The sequence below is a fragment of the Periplaneta americana genome, chromosome 6 (genome assembly GCF_040183065.1).
Source record: "Periplaneta americana isolate PAMFEO1 chromosome 6, P.americana_PAMFEO1_priV1, whole genome shotgun sequence".
NCBI classification, from domain to species: Eukaryota; Metazoa; Arthropoda; class Insecta; order Blattodea; family Blattidae; genus Periplaneta; species Periplaneta americana.
The window spans coordinates 106,207,811-106,233,273 of record NC_091122.1 but is presented as its reverse complement, the minus strand read 5'-3'; the positions used below and the strand labels follow the sequence as shown (position 1 = coordinate 106,233,273).

The window sequence follows — 25,463 nt, the reverse complement described above, 5'->3', positions numbered from 1 at the left end:
TATTGTTACTATTACTATTATTATTAATCATTATTATTAATTATTACTGTTTTATTAGTTGTGTTTATTATTAATTTTCATTATTGAGTGTAATTAATTATCACTGCCACCGGGTATATACCCATTTGCAGTGTGAATAAATACATACATACATGATTGTCATTACTAATTAGTATGCAATGCAAATAAATCAGATTCGCAAAATCTTTTTATGTTTTATTAATTTCAAAACCTCACAAATTTATGTTGTCACTGATTTGGAAACTCGAAACTTCTGTTCTGAAAACTAGCTATTTTTGACTTATACTCTTACTTCCCAGCACAAAAGAATTATTAAAATTGTCATAAACATTGATGTTTCTATTTCACTAGTTAGTCCACTCTTTCACTGAACATTCAATGAAAGTACGTATTATTTTCATGCAACTATTGAATGTTTGATGATTGCTTAAGATGATCTTTTCTTCACATATATTTTCTCACCTCCCAGTTCTTTGCAAGAACAACAGTGCTGTCATCAGTGTTGCGTTCTCTCCGTCTTACGTGCCGCCACTGCAGGACAGCCAGTAATACCAATCCAACACTGATTGGCAGCGGTCTCCAAAGCCGCCACAAATGATGCCTCAGCCCATACCATCTTCTGCCTGCACTGCTTACTGCCAATTAACATACAATTGATTGTTAGTTAACACCGCAAATTATGCACAAATATGCAACTGCAACTTCACATCTTAAAATTCCACCATTTTAAAAATGAACATAGAGTACTGTCATATACAGGGTGTTTTAGCAGCTTTGTTACTAACTTTCAGGGATAGTAGAAGTTGTTGTTGTTGTTGTTTTATAATGCCAGGCGTTTGACAATAAAGTCATTTGACCTCTTGCACTCCAATATTTTTCAAAGATATTATCCTGGTCAGCCACTGAAGCACAGATTTTGAGGTGTTCCGAATCCGATAGTAGAAGTGATCAATAACAATTCCCACATGACCCATGACCAGAAACATTTCGTTTGGTAGTTACAAGTTTTGATGTGTGTGCTAACAGGTTTAAGTAAAATTGGAGGGCCATGGTAAAATATATCAGTCTGTTTTCTTTAATATATGCCATGATGGTGTAATGGTGATGCTTGTTAACATTACGAAGCTCATGTGAACAGAACCTTGTTTACAGCATACATCAAAATAGCCCTCTGACATTGAACTCATGGCAAGTACATTGAAACCTAGCCTCAGTTTAAATGTATGTAGCTGTTGTTCTTGTATGACATTAAGCTTATTTGGGTTAAGCATTGAATTGAACTGAATTTTGAAAGGGGAGTAGTATGATCCAGCACTGCACTAATCCTCAAACTAGGCGCAATTCTAAACCCACAATGGCTGACTACACCAAGGACTGCTGCAAATCCAGGTTTTGAACAGGTAACCCCTTTTGTCCCTAGGTCAGCCCCCTCCATATGTCGCCAGCCAATGTTTGGGGAATACCATGGAATGAAAGATAGTGACGAGATGATACAGGTCCCTAATATAGGGACATGGAAGAACCCCAAGAAAAACTCCAATTGCGACCTTGTCTCCTACAAGTGTCATCATGGATTTTTCGATTAAAAATCTCAGACCTGACCAGAACTCAAACCCAGACTGCCTATTTGACAGGTCTGACCATTCAGCGACTACAGAGGGTTAAGCATTATGTACGGACAATAATTTTGGTTTCTTTAGTTTCTTATTATCAGGGCTCGGATTTTGATGCCTAAAAATATCTAAAAAAAAAAAAATTATTATTATTATGAAATGACCTAAAAATCAATAAAATTATTTTGAAAAATTACTTAAAAATGTGTCTTCATTTCGGGATATGACAGTACAGCACAGTTCTTGCTTTTGTAACATTAGAACTGAAATTAAAAATTAATATTAATTTAAACTCGCGAATTTGTATGTTCTTGGAAGGTGCATGTATAAAAAAATATTACCTTATTCAGAATTATTGCAGTAGGTAACCAATAGCACGCGCAGATTCTCAGAAGTTAGGGAACGCCTGTTATCGGAAAGCACATTTTCATATTGTGAGAAACTCCTTTCCACATACACTGATAAAACTGGAGCATACTTGAAATGCACTAATTTGTGCACCAACTCAAATGTTTATAATGGGAAATCATTGGTTTCATTTCGAAAAAAAAAAAAAAAAAAACAAATGAAACAAAAACCAGAACACACAAGAAAAGGATTGCTTATCACAAGAGGGATAGCACCAGAATCAAATGTTATATTTGCTTCTGTCACACTCATAGTACTACATCCTCATCAAAATCAAAAGGAGTACAATTAGTTTCCATCAAACAAGAAATAAATCAAACATTGTCAAAAAAAAATTCACATATAATCTTAACAGAAAAGTAATAGTTATTTAAGCAACAAGTTGATAATCTTGATGATTATGGCATCGTTCATGCGACAATTTTCACAAGTGTCATAATAAGATTACCCACGAGTTGGATACAACACTTTATGGCATCTTAGAACAACTTACAAATTATACAACTGATATCACAAACTTCTCGAACATCATGTGCGCATCGCACAACTTAGATTTTAGTCAAGTGTACCACCTTAATGTTTTTAATTTTTAACAAAGTGTATTATGAATTTTAACTTGGAAGCCATATGATATCAATAGGCTATAGCATCCTCCAATATACACTCGTACTCCAATAAGTTAATTCATGTGCATGTATTTACACTTAGTACCAGATGACCTTGTAAAGTGTTCACTACACTATGTAAATAAGAGATCTGAAGATGCCGCAACATCAAAAGTACCAGTCTCAAATAAAACAATTTCACTCAAAACTATGTAACCTAATGTTTTAAAAATACAATTTAAATTGATAAGTGCAGACGGACAATATAAATGTAAAATTCCTGAAATTTTCTAAGTGGTTTTACTCACAAGGCCAAAAACAACTGAGCTGGCAATCTGCCTTCATTGAAAGTTGATTCCTGCAACTCACTTTTTTTATATACAACTCTCTTCATTTTTTTTTTATCTTCTCTCATGGTACTTATTTTCACTTATTTTTCCACTTTTTACTTTTTCGCAGATCCTCTAGGACACTGCAGGGTTCTCAGTTACACCATTGCATCCAACTACTAAAAATTTATAACAAACTAAAACACTCCGTACACTGGATTTCAGTTCAAAGACCCAGTGTTCCAGAAAAAAATCTGTCGAGACAAAAGACAGTTTCAGCTTTAGAATTATATGTTTGTACCATTAGAATACATTGGAATATATAATCTATAAAGAAGAGATTAAAGAGAGATTCCCTCCTTTCAGTGCTTCTCCATAAACAAAACCAATTATATTTCCAGAACAGGAAATTACAACGCCATTCATGAAGAATATCATGCAGCATTCAGGCTCATTTTATTACCTTACCTGAAGAGTCAGTTGAAACAGTAGCTCGGTGCTGTAACCTGCCATGTTGAACAAGTGTTGGTGATCGAGGGATGCAGTGGAATGTGGCAATGTATCTGAAAGCCTTTCCTTGAGGAAAGAAACTATAACAGAAACCAAAAATAACACATGTTGAATCTTTTGTACACTACTTTTAAAACTTAAATATAAATAATTGATTAAATGGCGATCTTACTCGTGTTAGTTATGTAAGCATGTGCGGCTTACAGCTGTTTCGGTACTACTTGACACCATTCTCAGAGCCTTCTGTGTCTCGGGGCATCTCAACTTTGCTGCCTGTTGTGTAGGTGCATTCGTGTGATGAAGAGTTGTGTCAAATAGTGTGTGTGTTCTGAAATTGATCTGTGTGTTGAGAATTTGATTAGGGTGTGTTTTAGTGTATCTGTATATTTCATATTGTTCTAGTGTGTTGAGTTTTTGATTTTTGGGTTGTATGTGTAGGATTTCCATGTCTGTATTTAAGTTATTGTATGTGTGGTTAGCATTAGTTATGTGTTCGGCATATGTACATTGGACAGACAGGCAGATCATTCCAAACTCGATACAAAGAACACATTAAAGCAATAACCAGAGGACACAATACATCTACATATGTCGAACACATAACTAATGCTAACCACACATACAATAATATAAATACAGAAATGGAAATCCTACACATACAACCCAAAAACTCAACACACTAGAACAATATGAAATATAAAGACACACTAAAACACACCCTAATCAAATTCTCAACACACAAATCAATTTCAGAACACACACACTATTTGACACAACTCTTCATCACACAAACGCACCCACACAACAGGCAGCGAAGTTGAGATGGCGCTGAGACACAGAAGGCGCTGAGGATGGTGTCAAGTAGCACCAAAACAGCTGTAAGCCGCATATGCTTACATAATTAACACGAGTAAGATTGCCATTTAATCAATTATTTATACAAAAAAAAAAACTAGTCTTCCATAGAAACTTCAGTAATTAGAACTCTAAACTACAATACGACTGTACAAACTCTAAAAAAAAAATAATAATTTAATGGTATACAGGAATATAATAATATGTATTAAATATGTAACAATAGTAAGAAACCAATTAAATAATGAGATATAATGTGTGACTGTACACATATAGTTGGCAGCAGGACAGCTCAGTTGGAAGAGCAACTGGCTATGGACTAAAGCTCTACCTCCATGCTACCCAAACAACTTCATGGCATATAAGAGATACCTTTACCTTTATATTTGTCACATTTGGGATTGACTTATGGGAAGTTATGTAGATAAACAAAGAACAGGGATTTCTTAAACTCTTTAATAACTTTATTGGACAAAAAATTCATGCACATGCCGAAACAATCTTGATAATGACAATGTTCATAGACTGTTTATACAGCCATGAATAGAATTTCAGAAAGCAAATTAACTTTTAAGTCTCACTGCACGATAATAATTGATTGTTATAAATGTAAAAATCAAGTATGCAGGAAAATTATACAATAGGCACAAATCCAAATTGTGATTTCATTTGCCAGATTTGTCCATAGCCAAATTCAAATATTTATAGAAAAATAAATGTTACTCTAGTGGAAATAAAGATGCCAAGAGTGTTGTATTGGCAACATTTCATCAAGTGTATTTTAACAAATACAGAGCAGTCTATGACATTCTCTATGGCACTAGGCGGCAAGCAGGCCCAGCATCAGTGCTTGTCATTCCCAGTGAATGGGGTCTGCTAGTCTTTCTCTCTCTGTCCTTGCCTTCTCTGTCTTTTGCTGTAGTAGTTTTGCTTTTCATTACGAAGATGTTTATGTATTAAGATTTTAGACGGGATTTAAATTCTTGTTACAATGTTGGCACATCTTAGCACAAGCATTTCTGTATTTTCACGGTTTATGTGCCACATAATATCACAATCTCAAAATAACTGTGTGCAATGAGCCATGTATTACCATGGTCAGACTCACTAGATGATTAGATTTTCTGAAGATGAGAATTATGACACATAGAAATATTTCGTATCACTGTAACGAGAGTTTCAAATAAAATAGCACAGCTTTGAAGATGACATATTTTTTAATGTCCTGTTCTTTCGTAGTAAAATTATTGAAAAGTTAGTTTTTGCACTTAAAAAACAAAACTAAATCCATCTATTAAAATGTAATATAGGTATCTTATTGTCAAGAGACTAATATAAAAATACTGAAATTTAAAATAAGTTATTGCAAAAAGAACCCTGTCAAAAAGGATAAAAATATTTATTCTGATCAAATTTTATAAAACTATATCAATAGGTCTCGTAACATATCGTTCAGGCACCTATATTTTAACAGGACAAAAATATAGAAACTGAAGAAATGCGTTTTTTTTTGGGTCTGTATATAGTAATGAATTACAGAAGAATTACAGACATTAGAAAAGTTATTCAGATAATCAGTCTACATTATACTAAACTGATATGTAGGAAAGAATACGTACTGAGAATGTATTCAAACAGATCACGATACAAACTGCTACATTACAGACCAATAATTATTGATAAGGGAAATATTAGACAACCCAAGAACTATTACTCCACTTCCACTACCACTACTGCACCACTAATCTGACAACATATTTTTTTTTTTTTCCATTATTATGACATTTCAGCAATGTTACTTTATTTTATAATAATCATTATCTTAAGATAGGGAAAAATTTATTTCTCAGCAGTCTCTCCCTATACTTTCAATGTTTCAAATATACAACACGCAATGATTTCAGACTCACTGTATTTACTTAATTTGAGTATTACCACCATAATCCCAATGGTATAACTTTCTTGCTATGTAAAAAGGAGAAAATATATTAAACTAATTTTCTGCATGAAAGAAAGAAAGAAAGAAAGAAAGAAAGAAAGAAAGAAAGAAAGAAAGAAAGAAAGAAAGAAAGAAAGAAAGAAAGAAAGAAAGAAAGAAAGAAAGAAAGAAAGAAAGAAAGAAAGAAAGAAAGAAAGAAAGAAAGAAAGAAAGAAAGAAAGAAAGAAAGAAAGAAAGAAAGAAAGAATGAATGAATGAATGAATGAATGAATGAATGAATGAATGAATGAATGAATGAATGAATGGAATGAATGAATGAATGGAATGAATGAATGAATGAATGAATGAAATAAAGCTAATTTCTCAGCATAATCTCAAAATAAACCCACGGAAACCTTAGTCATTTAGCTCAGTAAAACAATATATCAAGCAACTACACAAAAATAATCACCAACACGAATTGGACATAAACATTTCGTAACAACGTAGGAAATTACTGAAGGATATACCTCCTGAACCCAGAAGACTGGCAGTTGTAAGCTTTTGCCTTAACACTGAACATGACATCCTGGGTAAACACCTCAATCGTCTTGGCATCCTGCCATCAGCATCCTGCATTTTGTGCCATCAACAGAAAGACATGGATAGACAACATCTTGCAAAATGCCCTGCTCTGAAATCCTCCAAGGAAGTCGACCACTACTGGGAAGCCAGAGCCCGAATGTTTTTGATTACTTAAATCGTAGTTTTGTTCACCACTTTCTTGTTTTTTCCCTCAGTTAATGATAGTAAATATCATGTACTAGCCATTAGACAAATAAATAAATAATTTATTATTCACAAAGTCCATCACAGGCAATGGAAGGAAATAAAGGGTTTGCAACAATCACAGTTCCAACTTTCCTGTCACTGTCAATTAACTGTGTTTGCCTCACTTCCGCCTAAATGCAGACAAACATATGGAACATATTACCCAATTGGCAACAGTACATTTACTATTTTTTTAAGAAATAATAAACGTTCCAAAATTACTTGCTTTTAAAAAGATAATTCAATTCCAATTTGTAATGTCTCAGGAACCTAACAAAGTAAACAATAAAGAAATTATCATCATTTCTAATATATTGTGAAAAATATGATAAGCCTAAATAAATTCTCACACACTATATATCATACAAGTAGGGATTTCTTTATAACATCTCGTTTTCAAAAGTAGTACTTTAATGAAAGACTAATATAACATTTCACTGTTACCTTCATAATAGTTCAGCAAAGCCTTAAATTGTGTCATTAATACTTCATGTAGAGGCTTTTGCAGAGGAAAACAACATTGAAATAGATAACTGTAATTACCTAAAGATAATTGGTTCCAGATATTTTCTGGAAACAGCAATCCATAAATACACACAAAACTAAAATTCTCGCTCACAATAGTTTTAAAACCATGACTCATCTTCATGATACTCATCTGATCTTCGGTTTCTTGGAAAGTTTCTATGAAAATTTCATATGGATATTAAAAGCTACGTTTCTCATCTTGACAGAAAGCTTTGAACATATCTTTCCTTCTCTTCTTCCCCCACATATTCCATTCAATTAATTTCTAGCATTAAAATTCAGGAAAAAACAAAATGTCTTACTTTGGAGAGATAGGAAAATCAATTTTCTAATTTAAAACAAAAGTTTCGATTTCTGTTACATCCCCACCCCCGGAAATCATACATATTTCACTAATATTGACATAATTGTCTTTTAAGTAAAATTATTTGAATTATATAGCCTAGTCCTACATTTAATGCAAGATGTATATATGAATGGCTAAATTTTATGCCAAATATTTAGTTTCACTCAAAAAAAAAAAATTATGGTTTATTTAACAATGCTCGCAACTGCCAAGGTTATATCAGTGTCGCTGGTGTGCCGGAATTTTGTCCCGCATGAGTTCTTTTACATGCCAGTAAATCTACTGACATGAGCCTGTCGCACTTAAGCACACTTAAATGCCATCGACCTCGGCCAGGATCGAACCCACAACCTCGAGCACAGAAGGGCAGCACTATACCGACTGCGCTACCCAGGCTGACATTTGCACTCATTCTGGAAGGAAAAACGAGGGGAAATTCCTGGACAGTTTTAAGAAAAGTGTCAGGCATAGAAGTGTTTGCATTTTCAGAATAACTGCAGAAATGTAAGATGGAACAAAAAAATATTATATCGAATATTATGTTATTTTCTTTCACCAGTTAATATTTTTACAGTTTACAAGCAAGGATATAAACAAATATTTTTATCTCAAACTTCTGCACAGTAAGGTCTCTGTTATCCTAATTCATTTCCTGTGTGGAATTCTCAAACATAAATATCAGGGTAAAGCAACCCACCAGAGAGAAGAAAAGAGGACTGAGGGTTGGAACATGAAATGTGAGGACTCTTTTGCAAGCAGGTAAGTTGGAAAACTTGAAAGAAGATGATGTGATGAGAATATCAGAAATGAGGTGGGAAAATAGTGGTGAGTGGTGAGTGATGAATTTAAGTTATTTTATTCAAGTGGTGAGTGCAAAGTCATGGTGTTGGTGTATTATTAGGATCTCGTGTGAAAGATAAAGTGATATCAGTGTGTTATGTAGATGACCGGATGATAATGGTGAGACTACAAGAGAAGAAAACAGACTTGGTGCTTGTGCAAATTTACATGCCACATAATGGATTATCACATGAAGGAGTGGAAGAAAGTTATGACAAGATAGAAGAAATAGTTGAGAAGGAGGAGAAGGAAGCATGTGTAATCCTAATGGGTGACTGGAATGCAGCAGTAGGAGAAGGACAAGATGGAAGCTAGACTAGCAGCATATTGACTAATTAACACAGACAACTGGAGAAGGAGTTATTGTGGCTCTTGCCACTCGCTGATCCAAGAGGTTGTGCTGAAAAATTCAGAATTGGAAATGAGATCAGATCTCATGACAACACAGAACTGCTTCGACTGATCATATTTAGGACTCATTTACGATCCCGAACAGATTGGTCAGATAAGCAGAAACTGAGAAGAGTCCAGAGCAGCCTTATTTGATACACAGCTTGCATGAAGGGACCCAGACCGGAGCAGGGATATATACCGTATTTACTCGCATAACAGAAGCACTTCTTTTTTAGATTTTTATAACAAAAAAACTAGAGTGCGTTCTTTATGCGAGGAAAAAATTTTAGTGAAAAAAAAAAAAAAAAACGCGTATTAAAGGTGCGCCAGCTCGAATGCTGAAATAATCGATAGAATACACAATGATATATGGGCCACGATTAAAATATATATATATATATATATATATATATATATATATATATATATATATATATCGATTATGTCACACTTAAGATGATCGATAGTTAGCAGCAGTTGTATAAACAGATAACTTGTAACAATGAATACAGCGACAATAAGACACATTTTATTGTTATTATCACTAGCCTTACTTCATTCACTGGTACCATACACTGTTGTTTAAAAACTTGAATTTAAATATAAGCAGTGTATCCAATCTTACGACTTTCGACATTATTAAAGCAATATTTGTTTAAAATGAGATGTTTCTATTATGAGGGGAATTTTTTTTTATTTTATCGCGAAAAATTGGGGTGCGTCAATTATATATGGGTATATACAGTAGTACATGACCCAAGACAAAACTTATGGCAGTCTTAGAAGACATTGTACTGTTTTTCTGACAGACATTTGCAATCCTGGCCTATGTTCAAAAAGTAGTAGAAATTGGTGTGAGAATTCCTTCAGATCCTACTGGTACGTCACAGAATAACTTTGTACAATTACGATGGTTGCTGGGACATTAGGGTATTGAAGGGAATAAAAAAGCAGACAGACTGGCCAAGAAAAGTGCAAATAGTCCCTATATTGAGCCAGAACCAATCTGCAAAAGCAGCAAATTAAATGTAATAACCGCAGTAAAAACATGGGCCAAAAAACAGAAGGAAAATTGTTAGGTTATCCTGGTCAATCTCTTGACAAAGATTGGGCCAAGAGTCCCAGTCTAGCTCTCTAGGTCTCTCCTACATTTAAGTAGGAAGAAACTGAAGAGAGTGGTTGCATTCATCACTGGACATGGACATTTCAGAAAACACCTGCAAACTGTGGGACTCTTTCGTGGAGACTATGCGAGCAGCATACAGACACATACAGCTCCAGTGTGAGGTTCTGGAAAGGAGGAGGTTTCAGAAATTTGGAGCCTCTCCATTGAGCAGTACGGAATACCCTTACATAGGGAAGTCCTGGAGCTTGTTAAGAGCCCAGAACTAGAACCACTATGAAAGGTTATGAGGTAGCACAATAAGCCTTGAGGTTGATGTGCGAGAGTCAATAAGCTCTTAAATAATTCTCATTTACTACTACTACTGCTACTACTACTATACTGTGTGAAATGTAACATCACATTATGTATTTAAAGTTTTGAACTATTTAAAAAATATGATTCTATATCAGGCAAATTTCGTCCAACATAAAATAATATGATAGCACTGGTAGCTCAGTGCGTTACATTTGTTATAAATATACTAGTTTACAGGTCATGATTGTTTGGCTAAACACCTGTATAGAATTGGAATATATCAGTCCCCTAATTGACCATTGTGCAACTCAAACCAAGAAATGGATTCGGAACACCTCAAAATCTGTGCTTCATTGGCTGGTCATGATAATATCTTTGAAAAATATTGGAGTGCAAGAGGTCAAATGACTTTACTGTCAAACGCCTGGCATTAGAAAACAACAACAAATTTTATGTTAACTTGTGAACATAGTGCTTAAATTAACACATCTCAAAATCCTATTCTGAAGACAACTTTCAACGCCAAAAAGGAACAACAGGAAATATTATGTATGATAAGAATGTATTTTTAGTCTTTTCTTACAGGTTTGCAATAAATAAAACGTCAATATGCAACAAAAAATAATTTGGAACCTAATGGGTTAAAGATCATGGTTACGTTATTTTAAAAAATCCTTACTTGAAATGGTGCATATGAATGATATGTACAAGGCACTGGGGAGGGGAGAGGGGAAAGGAAATGAAGGCCAAGATCATGAATGACATAACAAGCTATATCAAGTTGAGTGAGCAACTGATAAGAAAAGTTCTGTGGTGTGACCCACTATCAGCAAGAAGTTCTGATAATATTCATGCAACCTAGCAATCTGACAAAGTATGCCGCTACATTGGCATATAATGTGCAAATATAAGTTTTTCGACTACCATACATTCCTACATTGTTGAAGTATTTTATTATGTAAGGATATGGTTTCCATGTGTTCCATAAAATATGTAAATAGCTGGTGGTTCCGGTATCATGCACTTAATCTGTTCAAAGATAACATGGATAAGCACAATGAAAATATACACGAAAGCCTAATTTTTAAAATCAGTGCTGAGTGCCTGCATTTTTTTCTGATGTTTTTGGGAACCCTACGCAGGAAACGAATATGTTTGAATCAATACACAGATATACGAGTTTTTAGGCTTTCACAGTGACTCATCAGAATTAGGTTTTTGAGTATTCTATGTCCCAGAACTTGACACTTCCAAGTCAAGAAATGTAAAGTTCCAGGACATTGTGAAATATCTAAAAACCTAATTCTGAACAATATAAAGGTAACAGAACTTGTCATTTAACAACACGAACTAACACAGCAAAAATTTAAGGTGTTTCTTTACTATTGCATTACCATGTTAAGGTACAAATGAATCTCACTTTTTACAAAGGAACTAAGTCAAAATTTGCCATTTTTATTTTTACAGATGAAATGATAAATACTTTCAAGACGTATTGATTGGCAAAGAACGGAAGTTAATAACTTTCCCCCGTTATCTCTAACATCAAGTTGATGTTTATAGTACAACACTTGCACACTGGTATTTATTCATGAATATAAGTTGTTTTACTTTCCTGAAAAGTAGCAAATTTTGACTTAAAAGCAAACAATCTTATGGGGGCAGATAAAAAAGTTATTTTTTTCTTCTACCAAATTAATAATGACAAAACAAATGGCTATACAAATTTCGGCCACTCGAACGCAATTACAAGGGCCGTAAAAAAATAAGCTTACCTGGGACAGTTTAGAGAAAGAAAACACAATTTCATGGAAAGATTTATTGGAACAGATATAGCAATTGCTTAGCTATTTTTCAACATATTCCTCACCGGAATTGAGACATTTATTATACTGTAAGATCAATATTGTAGCTCTGTGTCACAGAAGTCTGCTGCCTGAGATCGGAACCAGTGTTTCACAGCCATCTGCACCTCTCTGTCGATCCCATGGTATGACAAATATCTCTATTCTAGTAGGGAATATGTTGAAAAATAGCTCAACAGTTGTTGTATCTGTTCCAAAACATTTTTCCAATGAAACTGTTTTCTTTCTGTAAACAGCTCCAGGGAAACTTACTTTTTACAGGCCTTCGTAATTGCGCTTAGTGGCCAAAATTTGTATAAACACTTGTTTTGACATTATTAACATGGTGGAAGAAAAAAAAAAATTAACTTTTTAGAATATTTGCTTGTTAGTTTCTTTCTAAAAAGTGCGATTCAAGTGTATGACATCACATATTTACATCCTTGGATTCTAATTGAGTCATATGTATTGTATACATTAAAAATTTGAGTGCCGACACAAAATTTCACACTGAAAATGAGAGTCGAAAGTTACTGTGAAAGTGGTGGCCAATGGAGAGGTATGGGCAGGCAGGATCACTCAAGTGAGGTGGATGAGTATACAGCAGAGATGGGCAGCACATACGTATCATTTATGTGTGTTTCCTTACTAATTACAGAGAAAAAGTGAGTTTTCGTAAGGTTGAATCAGTGTTAGGTTAGTTTAGGCTTTTCGTATGCCTTGTAAGAAGAGGCACATTCTTAGACAAATAGCATATTCAAGGTATTCTAAAAGTTTAAACTGACCTACCTCACCTGTCACTGATTCGACCTTACGAAAACTCACTTTTCTCTGTGATCAGTAAGGAAATATACGTAAATGAGATGTGCTGTTCCTCTTTGCTGCCTATCCCTTCCATCTCGACGGAATGATCCTCCCTGTCAGCACCTCACTTTCCCCCACTTTCACAGCAACTTTCCATCCTTATCTCGGTGTGAAATTGGTGTAAGCACTCAATTTTCCTTTTGTTTATGGTACATATGACTCGATTAAAAGCCAAGTACGTAAATACATTTGTACCTTAACATGATAACGCAATTTTAAAGAAATTTCAAATTGAATGTAATACTGACATATTAGTCAGACACCAACGATTAAATCTGTCCTCACATGAAACTAGGATACAATTTCTTAGAAATTTTCATTAATTCTGGAGAAAAACCTCCATGGATTTTAGAAGTTCTGAGCATGTACTTGTAATTATTCTATATTGAATTTCCATCATTTATATGTGTAGATTGTTTAGGATGAACTATGGTTTTACATGTTTTAGATTTTTTAAATTTTACGTAACTTTAGACAGTAGCATAATGTTATGTTCGTTGGTAGGTGATGTTTACTGCTTGGTAGCAATCAGATTAGGTTAACTTAGTTTAGCTTGGATTAGTTAAGGTTAGGTTACAGTTGAAATTGTGTTTCCGAATTCTTTTTTGTGTTATCTTTAGAAAATCGAGCATAAAATCATCGTTTGTGAGGAAAAAAAGTTCGAAAATCGTGAAGTGGTCGTCCTCCAGAATTACCAAACTTTTTGTAGGCCTAGTAATCCAAGTATAATATGAACAACCTGAATTTACTTGACAGATGGAGTTCAATATCATATAGTTTTTTTTATAGATACTCTACAAAGACTGTGATTATTAAACGTATCCTAAAACAGAGTGACATAATGTTTCAAATTTTAAGAAATTCAAATACTGTATTAACAATCGAATGATATCACAGCTCAGTTTTGTAAATTATACAGGATAACTTACTAAATTTTAAGCTCCCATTCTGCAAAACTTAAAAATCTACCAAATACATAATGTTTCCAACAAAACAAAACAGGAAACATTCTAGAACTAAATATTGTTGAAAAGTTATTATTACTTAATGTATTACTTCCATATAGAAATAATGTTCTCCGCCATATTTTCCAATACATAGGTATACACAATGAAAAAGTTTTATATCTATTTAAAGAGATCGTAGGATAAAGTCAAATCAGTTAAAAACCTAAATTAACTGCGAAGATAGGAAAAACATAAGTAAGAGTCTGGTTATATAAAGTAAAAACTTCCAAAATAAACTCTATTCCATTCAATATTACAATCGTTTAATAAGAAAGACATTTGTACATGTATTGTTATAAATCCAAGATGCCATACGGACATACAGTATGTAACAGTGTTGTTTGTACACCTCATATATTATTACACTGACCTTTGAAATGACCTTAAAATTAAAAATATATCAAAAAACTAAATTCATTATGTTTGATAAGTTAAACACAAACATAGTGACATGAATAAAATTAATTACATACAACTGTTACTTACATAAAAATTTAAAACTACATATTCCGTGAAATTCATGTAGCCTAATACTATTGTTCGTACACTTACCCCACGAACAGAGGGTAGTTACGTTAAGATGTGTAGTAAACAAGCATGCAGTGTGTACAGGGTTGTCTTTCAGTGGAGGTCACTTGCTGTTAGTCTGTCATTCAGAATTGCGTACAATGGAGAGTCGTACAGAGCTGAGTTCCGATTTAAAGAAAGTATTGTTTGCCTGGCTCTGAAAGGCTATTCCTATAGAAAAATAGATAAAGTAGTGCATAAAACACATTCTACAGTACAACGTATTGTAGAAAAATGTCGAAATCATGGAATTGGGAATAACTTGGCAAGAAAAACCAAGCAAAAACTGCTAAATGCACGTGATGAGAGATTAATAGATAATCAAGTTGTGGAAAAATCCAAGAATAAGTGTTCCACAAATTCGAGTCATGATTGAAGAGTCTTCAAACACGAAGATCAGTAATCAAACTATCCAGCTTGTGTTGTGGAAAAATGGTTACCATAGCAGAAGACCACGAAAGAGGCCTACATTAGTGAGACAAATCAAGCTCGAAATTTGGACTTCGATAAAGAACATGTTGGTATGGATAAGGAATTTTGGAACAGGGTGATTTGGTCAGATGTGTGTACGTGATAGAGTAATGTCCTGGCATGGCACATGCGCTAGTGGAACTTCCCGAGTGCTCTCAGTAGCTTCATTGCATTGGTTGAAGATGGACATTCCTATTCCAGCTTCCTGGGTGATCAATTTCAATCGGCGCTATGCCCTGTGCATTCAAAAACTTTATTACTGACCGCACTTCATGCGGCGGGAGCTGGAATAGGAACATCCACCTTCAACCAATGCAACGAAGCTACTGAAAGCACTCGAGAAGTTCAGCTAGCACTTGCACCATGCCAGGACATTACTCTATCACGTACACAAAGTTGCTTTGCGCAACATATGGTTTGCTAGCTGTGGGACGAGTGGGAAAGTTATTTTATGGACGCGCCTCGCATTCCAAAGTACATGTGTAATAGTTCTCTTATTTTAAAAGAAGTTAAAGTATAGGGACGTCATTTTGTTTTTACTAACATTTCCAATATTAACCTGACTATAGCTTTAGATTAACAATTGAGAACCAGAAACATTGTTTGCTACCCCCTTCCACAACCGAAGTTTGACGACACTAGTGTAAAATACAATACAAATAACTTTACTGGGTATAGGAGGGAAGAAAAGTAGTGCATCCATTTACGTAAACTAGGGAATGTTACGATTTTGAGTTTGATAATTTTCGTCGGGTTTTTATTTAATCAAAATACAGTACAGTATTAAAAATAAGCGTTTTTACTCACTAACTGAACTATCCAATCGGACGTATTTATTATGCAATGTATAGTATACTGTCTACAGCACATTAGCATACAATATTTACAGTGCATTTAAATTTAAAAAATAATCAAAATATGGATATTTAAACAAATTGTTGAAAATGGTGGTCATTCATTTCGATGCAGGCTTCAGTTCTTTTGTGCATATTATCAAAAACGTTTTCAAGCATATCAATTAAATGTATGGTTTCTTGAATGTAATTATTTAATTAATCAATAAAGCGAGTCATAAAAAGAATAAGTTACAGCGAACAGGCAAAACATCAAAATTCAAAATGGAAAGAATCATTCAAAGACCCAAAACTAATTCCTGATCTACCTCGAAAATCTGCTGTGGCCATGTTTAGATTGATTACTGGTCATGATTGCCTCAGTAAACATCTCCATCGTATTGGAGTACTGAATTCACCTAAATGCTTACTGTGCATCAGAGAAGAGGACATGGAGATGGAGCACCTGACTAATTGTGAAACTCTTAGGACATTTGTGGACCTTCCATCAAAATATTGGGAAGCAAGAAGGATGATGACTTCATTGTTAAATCCAGAGCATTAGATACACACACACACACACACATTATTTAATTCTTCTATTGTTGTAGGATGTTTAGCAAACACAACTGTTTCACAGAAACTCCATAGAAATAATGCAAAGCACTCAAATCAGGCGACATGGGGGAGTCATAATCCTACGCCTGTTGAAATAATTCTATACCTGCTCTATAACAGTGTAGGTACCTTACGTACTGTCACTTCAAACTTCACTTCTGCCCGATCCACATACTGTCCGTTACTCAAGAGAAGACAAGCGGAAAGAATGTGACCTTTTTGACTATCGCTGTTGATTATTATAAACATCGCTCAGATAAGCATCCCAGTAGCCAGGTTATTACTCGTGCAGGAAACATGAGTAACAATGCGTATGAAAATTAAAGCTAAGTTGAACAGAAGGAGACCTAATGTTTCCGCTTACTGCAGTACAAATATTGCACGTGTTGTCGCACGCTATCTGTTCACATCCCTTCCTCCTCAGTCCGCTCTCGTCTTCTCCTGAGTCACCGACAGTAGATAAATTTACTCAGATATGCTATCTACTGTCCGTTCATGTGATTATGTAGGAGGGTCTTAGAAAGAGGAGAATCACGTGACAATTACTTAACGAGGCCCTTTCAATTAAATTATTTTAAATAGTTGTATAATATTACGTAGAAGTCCAGTTCCTAATAGCAAATGTTTCAAAACAGAGCTAAGACAGCCCAGCCACTAGCCTTTACAGTGGAGCCAGCAGAAATGGGTGGGGGGGGGGGAACCGGGATGCGACGTAACTAAACGGACGCACAGTACCTGTGCGAAAATATGATTCAGTAGTGAATGAATGCTCTTTCTTCACTGAAAAATTAATCATATTTCTGGAACATACTATATTCACTCACTCTATACTGTTTACTATGATCGTATGACGATTTTAACTGCATTTGCGGCTTTGGTTGTGTGTGGAAGTTTGTTACTAGAAAGAGTGGGAGAAGTACATTCAAAAACTCCGGTATAATAAAAATTAAAGTAAAAATAAAATGATATCCCTGTATAGGCTATATTTTCATACGATAAATTAGAGTTTTATTTGAAAAATAGAAATATACAAACAACACTTATATACTGTATTAAAGGCAATGAGGTAGAGCTCTATGTTTTCATGACCTTGCCACTAGAATGAGATGGTGTCCACGGAATTAATTTCTCCAAGATAGACACACAGCATACAACGATAAAATGCTTTTAATAACCCAAATGAGCGATCTTAGCTGTTTGGCAATATCAATGCAAAACGTAATCATTGCAGAACACCGAAATTTCTAGTTTTTTTTATAGGCCTATGTACCGATTATGTTTTATATTGATATTACTGAACTATATTTAATTCCAAGTATAAAACAATTAAAACGTATAGGAGGCTTGAAAGGTACGATCTGAACCTTCAAGCATTTTGGGTGAAACTTCGGTATCTTCCCACACTACACAGATCCTCGGCCTCATATCACTTACATAATACCCACAACTAATCCGCTAAACTTTGTCTCATACCTCGACTTAATGTCCCAAAATAACCCATAAAGAAACTTAAATCAGACGTCAGTCACATGTATGGTGTGGGGCGATATCGAAGAATGTACTGATCAATCTGAAACTCCATATAAAATTATAATAAAACAGCAAAAAAATACAAACACAAAATCTTGAAAGCATAACTGTAAGAGGTTATGTAGAACTACTACAAAACATATCAGTCAAGGAATGGACATTAGGCTATAAATTTAATTTGCCTTTGTGATTAATTTTAAGATTTACGATTAAAAAAAAACAAAATGCATAATTAATATTAAATTCTTGTATAATATTTTGCACTATTCTTCCATATTAACTTATCTAAATTACATCAATTTCATACTAAATCTTACCATTTGAGAGGAATTATTATCATTTATGCGATAAAACTATCGGAATACGATCGAATTCTTCAAGAAGTTTATTTATTAATATATGGAATCTGTCTATTTGAAAACAGTTATATAAAGATGCGTACAAAAATCACAAATACATTCAAACATTTAATTTACAATTACGTAATTACATAGGTAAATTAATTATGTTGGTAGCGTTTTTTGCAATAGTATAATGTTTCTCCTACAATTTTCATAACAGTGGTTCAGGTTCTCTCATTCAAAATAAGTATACAATGAAGTGGCATTCAAAAGGAAATTAAGGATTCTCATTGATACTTGTAATTCACCAGTTTCATCATTAATCCAAAATGTAGCCGAACAATATGTCTGTCTACAGACACTTTCTTCTGCGCTACAGTTACGATTATAGACAAATAAATGTTACGATAGCTTCAGATTTGCAAACATGAAATTTAATTATTGTGGTCTATTGACATATACAGTACCATGTGAAATTAAAAAAGAAAGTCGCATAGAAAGACGTAATAACTCACCTTCGCTTATCATTTCTCGTACTTTAAAACATAAACTTTGCAAATTTCTTCAATTCCTTAAATAATATTTTCTTATATTCATTACCAGGGAAAGGATTTATATGTAAATACATATTTACTTATAAAGCTAATATAATTTATATTTTGCATTATCTTTATGTTTCACAATGTGTAGGGTTGAAAAATCCTACTTTTATTTTCCATATTTTTCCATATTTTAGAGTTTAGTACATATTTTCGTTAATTTCCATATATTTTCCATATTTCATATAAAACAGTCCATATTATATTAGGTTTAACAATAAAACAAAACAAAATTCCATTAACTTTTAAAAATACATTTCAACAATAGAGATTTAAACACATGTTCAGTAATCCCTTTAACATCAGAGTTATTTGAAAATTAGCAGTCCTATCAACAATGGGAAAGTAAGTTACAAAACTGTATTAATTTAATTTAAAATTTTTAACAGACTTCAGTTGTGCAGCTCAACAGTTAAATGCCAGTCAGAGTACACATAGGTTCAGTTTTGTAAATCATACTATAAAGACGGTAAATATGCCAAAAGTACGTCATTCAGTCAATTTAAAATCAAAACTAACAAGTTACATTTCAGAATTTAAAGAAGATGGTTTATCAACTGACAATAAAATATTATTTTGTAATTTGTGTCAGTGTGCAGTATCATCTACACAAAAGTTCCTGGTGCAACAACACATTACAACTAGTAAACATCAGGCCAACAAACAACTAAATTCCAAGCAGAGACAATTGTTTTTAACACAACCAACAACATCGAATGTAAGATCTGAGTTTAACATCGACCTGTGCCGTTCTCTCATCTCTGCTGATATTCCTCTCTACAAACTAAAGAATAAGGTCTTCAGGGAATTCCTTGAAAAATATACTCAACATACAATCCCGGATGAGTCAACACTTAGGAAGACGTATGCTCCATCCATCTACGATGAGACAATACAGAAGATAAGAGATGAAATTAAAGATAGTTCAATTTGGGTTTCCATTGATGAGACTCCCGACAAAGAAGGTAGACTTGTTGGTAATGTAGTTATCGGTTTGTTAAGTGAACAATATTCTGAACGAATTCTTTTACATTGTGATGTTCTAGAAAAGTGCAATAACAAAACTATAGTTAAACTGTTCAACGAAGCTATGGGTATCCTGTGGCCAAAGGGTATTATGTACGATAATGTGTTATTCTTTATTAGCGATGCTGCCCCTTATATGGTCAAAGCTGGACAAGCATTATCTGTTGTATATCCTAAATTGACTCATTTTACTTGTGTGGCGCATGCATTTCATCGTGTGGCAGAAGTGGTCAGAGACAATTTCCCTAAAGTAGATTTGTTGATTTCATCAGTGAAAAAAGTATTTCTCAAAGCTCCCAGTAGAGTTAACGTGTTGAAAGAAATGTACCCTGAAATTCCATTGCCACCAAAGCCAATTTTAACTAGATGGGGTACATGGCTAGAAGCAGTTGAATATTATGCCGAACATATAGACTCTATTAACAATGTTCTCCTTGCATTGGACTCTGAAGATGCAGTCTCAATTGATACTGCGAAAACAGTTACCTGTGACATAAGTGTGAAGAATGACTTAGCTCACATTCAGCATACATTTTCATGCATCATAAAAACGCTCAAAAGTCTCCAAAATAGGCACCTTTCACTATCTGAAAGTTTTGAAATTATAAATAGTACTGTGGAACAACTGAATCGTGGTAGAGGTAAAGTTGCAGATGCAGTAAGAGCTAAGGTGGACACTGTACTTTCAAAAAACCCTGGATATGAAGAACTACAAAAGGTTGTTGCTGTGATGAGTGGTGAATCAACAGTGAAGATTAACTTGGACTTATCCCCAGCAGACATTGTGAAATTGAATTATGTACCAGTTACTTCTTGTGACGTCGAACGCTCTTTTAGTCAGTATAAATCTATCCTCAGAGACAATAGAAGAAGATTCACTTTTCAGCACTTGAAAGAAATGTTTGTAACCTATTGTTATGGTAACAGACAATAAAAATTGTGTTTTGTTGAAACTACATTGGAAGATAAGGTACGTCCATTATATTTTTTGTTTAGTTTGATTAAAATGTACCAATATTTAACGTACATAGTCATTTTTTTATAATTTTAAGTCCATATTTAATTCCATATTTTGGTAAAAATCCATATTTAATTCCGTATTTTGGTAAAAATAACTACATATATATTTACATATTTCATATATTTTTAGTCCATATAAATCCGTTCCCTGTTCATTACGCTTACGATGTTTCATGTGCCACTGAATGCTGTAATGCAAGTATTTTAGGTAAATATTTCCATTCCAGTGTTGATAAAGGTGCAAAAATGAAATGTTACCTACTAGTGGTTATAGATCAACAGATATGCCTGGATATGCACAAACTCAACTGAATGCTGTAATGCAAGTATTTTAGGTAAATATTTCCATTCCAGTGTTGATAAAGGTGCAAAAATGAAATGTTACCTACTAGTGGTTATAGATCAACAGATATGCCTGGATATGCACAAACTCAACAATGAAAATAAAAACTACAAGTACAATATATTCATTACACACAGAATTTATAAACATAGAGCAGACTGTATTAACCATTTCAACAATATGCAACCGACAACTTTAACAAGAAAAATAATAAAGCAATGGGGAGAAGAAATTTGAACTGCCCAAGAAAAATACGATATGCGGCCGGAAGAGACGATCTCGCTTAAATTCTTAGGCCTTGTGATAATGGCAATGATGATCAAATGTTACCTTCACCAGTCACTAAACAAATGCAGTATTTTCATTACAGAGCAAACATTGAAATAAACAAAGGTTAATTGTTAATATGATAAAATCTGTCACTGTTAAAACGCACCAAGTCATTTTTTTTTTTTTTCAGTATTGAGGTAATCAAAGAAAACCGATCAACTCGCTTAATATTATAATAGTACATTATGCAACGAGCCTATAATGGTAGTAATTAAGACGCGAGTATGTTTATGAAACGAGCGCAAGCGAGTTTCATAATTTTCATACGAGCGTCTTAATTATCATTATAGTCAAGTTTCATACGACTTTTTATGCTCGATCATATTGATTTTTTCCGGCAATTGGTGAAATGAATTTGCGGGAATGTGCTTTGTGAATGGCTGGAAGATGACGGTGAATTAGTGTTAATTTGTGTGTTGTTTTTTCCGACTGAGTTTAATATTGTCTAATCTCGCGCTAGTTGTCTTTCGATTGCATATCCGAGAATAATCGATACTTGCGCTTTCATATTGCTACAATGGTATTTTCTGATTGGTGAAACACCTGAACTTTAATGAATAGGTGTACTTTAATGAGGTCCATTAAAGGGCTGCTACCAGGTGTATAATTACTACATTTCGGCATGGTCGAGCATAAAGTTGTATTTGTGTTCTGTATAAGCGTCACTCATGGAGTACAACTGGTTTGTTTCATCCTATATTAAATTCAGAAAAAAAAAAAAATCTATAAAAATGTCCACGTGTTCAAAATTGACTTAGTGCCTTTTAACAATGACCAATTCAATACAGTTAAAGCGAATTGTTTATATTGTATAAGAACAATCCTACTTCACTGTAATCAAAATTTTCCTACGAACAAAAAATTATATTTAAATATTTTTCAGTCGTTGTGATATCGTACTGCTATTACGAAAAGTCACATAACAAGACGTGTACCACATATGCAAACACCTTTTCATATATAGCCTATCTATATGATACTTGTACGATTTTAATACATTTCAGTTTTCTACGTATTTGTTGAAGTAAAAAGTAGGTACTGTAGTAAAAAATTAGAAAACGAACAACATTTACTATCATTTGCGGTTTGATTTCCCAGGTTATTTGAGAAACGTGAGAGAAATTTTGTGCGAAACATATCTCAATAAAAGGGTAAATTACTTAGACCTACTCTTTATACAGTATCTATGTAACATTTTCTTAGTTCATATTCTCGCACTGAACACATCTATAATATGCAATATGCAGAAATCGTTCTGAAATTTTCTTTTACTTCTGATAACTTCACTACTAAGTACAGTTCTAACAAATCACCTTGTTCAAGGGCAACAATATTCATAACACAAATCCGTTTTGATTAGGCCTAATACACTACAAAGACAAAGTTGAGGAAAAAAGTGTGTGTGTGTGTGTGTGTGTGTGTGTGCGTGTGTGTGTGTTGCAAACTACAAGCGAAAAATGAAATTCAAAATATACCAACTCTGTTATGTGCCTATTTGTCTGTATATTTAACCATTGTGTTTTTATGACAAAGAAACTTTGATAAGTACCAGTATTTTTATAAAACAAAATAAAAAACCGAAATGTGATCAAACAAAATAAAAAAGCCTAAAAGAATTGTGAGAAACTGTCAACTTAGTCCTAGACTATAATATGTAGATATAGTCTAAGGTGACCAGACATCCTGTTTTTAACGGGATTGTTCCCTTTTTCAGCCTATTGTCCCCTGTCCCGAGAAAAGTGTGCTCAGGACGCCAAATGTCCCTTTTTTTTTAAATGGCGTCCCATTTCCCTAAATTATTGTTGAAATATTTCTTTTACTATTATTTTATTTAATAAACACGTAAAACATTAATTCCATCAGATGTCACCGTAATGAATTCAATAAAGGTCATGTTAATCACAAAATGTCATTTCATAAATGTGTCTTGCATGAACTTCTATAGTTTCCTGAAGGAAAGGCCAACACTTCTAGAGCAAATTCACTCATCAAAGAAATATGATGTGGATTGTATAGTTCATCTTCATGGATTTTTCTTTTTCTTCATAGATTTTACATTAGCAATGAAGCTTTAAGATGTGGAAGAAGTCAAAATTTTACAAGATTACGAGTACATTTCTTTTTACAATTTCAATTTTTCACAAGAATGTTAAAATAGTTAAAAGGTAATATGAGGCAAAAAATGTTATGAAACCAGTTCAGAATACGGTGACATGGATATAATGTAAGGTCCAATTAACATGAAGTATTTTTAAACAGATAAGTTAACCTAATTAATCCAGACTAGTTGCAATATAAAAAAAGGTTAACAATGACTTCAGCCAAGTATCCATACTACTTTATTATGTATAATTATTAGGCCTATAGCCTAGTTATTGTAAACAGTATAGTATTTATTACTTTAAAATAAATAAATCTGGACCTTATTGCTCACTGGCATTATATAGACGCAAGTAATAATGGATGTTTAGATAAAATGTTGATTCATTTCAACTTTAATAAGTGTCCCGTTTTTTATTTTGGGAATTTAGTCACCCTGGCTTCAGGTAAATACAGACAAATGGTACAGACGTAAAGTTGATCCAGCATGAACGTAATTAATTTCAGGTATTACCGTATAAAATAATTCCGTAACGGTAAACCTCACATTTACTTTTTATAACTTACACATACCGGTAATATGGACATAATAGCTTCAAAATTCATCATGAATGTAGGCCTATTTATACAGTATGTCAGTTCTTTTGACAGTTCCTTGTGTACAATTTCTTTTTCCTTGCGTTTTCATAACAATATAAATAAAACGTGGTTTCATTTCTTACCCAAGTCTATTCGGAACAAACCAAAACACCATTGCAAGTGTACTTCTCTGTGACAGCTAGCACGGACCGAGTATCCTAAAATAAAACGAGAACAGCGCCCAGTCAAATTGAAAGCACGTGTTAATGACATTAGATTCATACGTCACATCAATACAATAAATGCTTTTGTTTGAACAAAGAGTACGGCACTGTCAGTTTCAGCACAAAATGTACCAAAGTGACATATTTATAAATTAAAATATAAATAATAATATTATTATTATTCATATAAGTAAATACCTTTGTTTATACACTAACGTTAATTAAAAGCAATCGCTGACACTACGACTTCTCTACGCCTTGCTTTCACGTTGCTTTTGAGTTGCAATACTTGCAATCACTGAACTGAAATGCATTAGTAGTTTTTATAACTTGTGAAGACATTGAGACAATTTAACTGCTTTACTATTGGGAATAAACCTACTTACATGCATGACCAATCTGACAGAGTGAAAATAGTATCCAGGAACCCATGTCTATGACGTAATGGCGCGCAAATCATTCTGAGGAAATATGAATAATGATTTAGGTAGGACCACAGTCTAGTACATACAGTCACGAAGCTTGAGTTGTGGGGGTGCTAGGAACAATA

The 25,463-nt window shown here is 33.7% G+C and overlaps 1 protein-coding gene across 2 annotated transcripts in view; it reads right to left on the bottom strand.

The window, feature by feature from the left end:
• Positions 1–25,263, bottom strand: part of Pisd (phosphatidylserine decarboxylase) — a 51,530-nt gene extending 26,267 nt beyond the window's left edge. Inside the window, exons 1-4 of one of the 2 annotated variants that reach the window (XM_069828736.1) lie at positions 25,112–25,263; positions 24,833–24,907; positions 3,445–3,566; positions 484–656 (exon numbers count right to left, since the gene is read on the bottom strand). In XM_069828736.1, coding sequence (XP_069684837.1) covers positions 484–656; positions 3,445–3,566; positions 24,833–24,864 — 327 coding nt within the window. In that variant the 5' untranslated portion in view covers positions 24,865–24,907; positions 25,112–25,263. Of the gene's footprint in view, positions 1–483; positions 657–3,444; positions 3,567–18,668; positions 18,827–24,832; positions 24,908–25,111 lie in introns of those variants that run through there. The other variant, XM_069828737.1, reaches the window with a different exon arrangement.
• Positions 25,264–25,463: the final 200 nt, after the last annotated feature.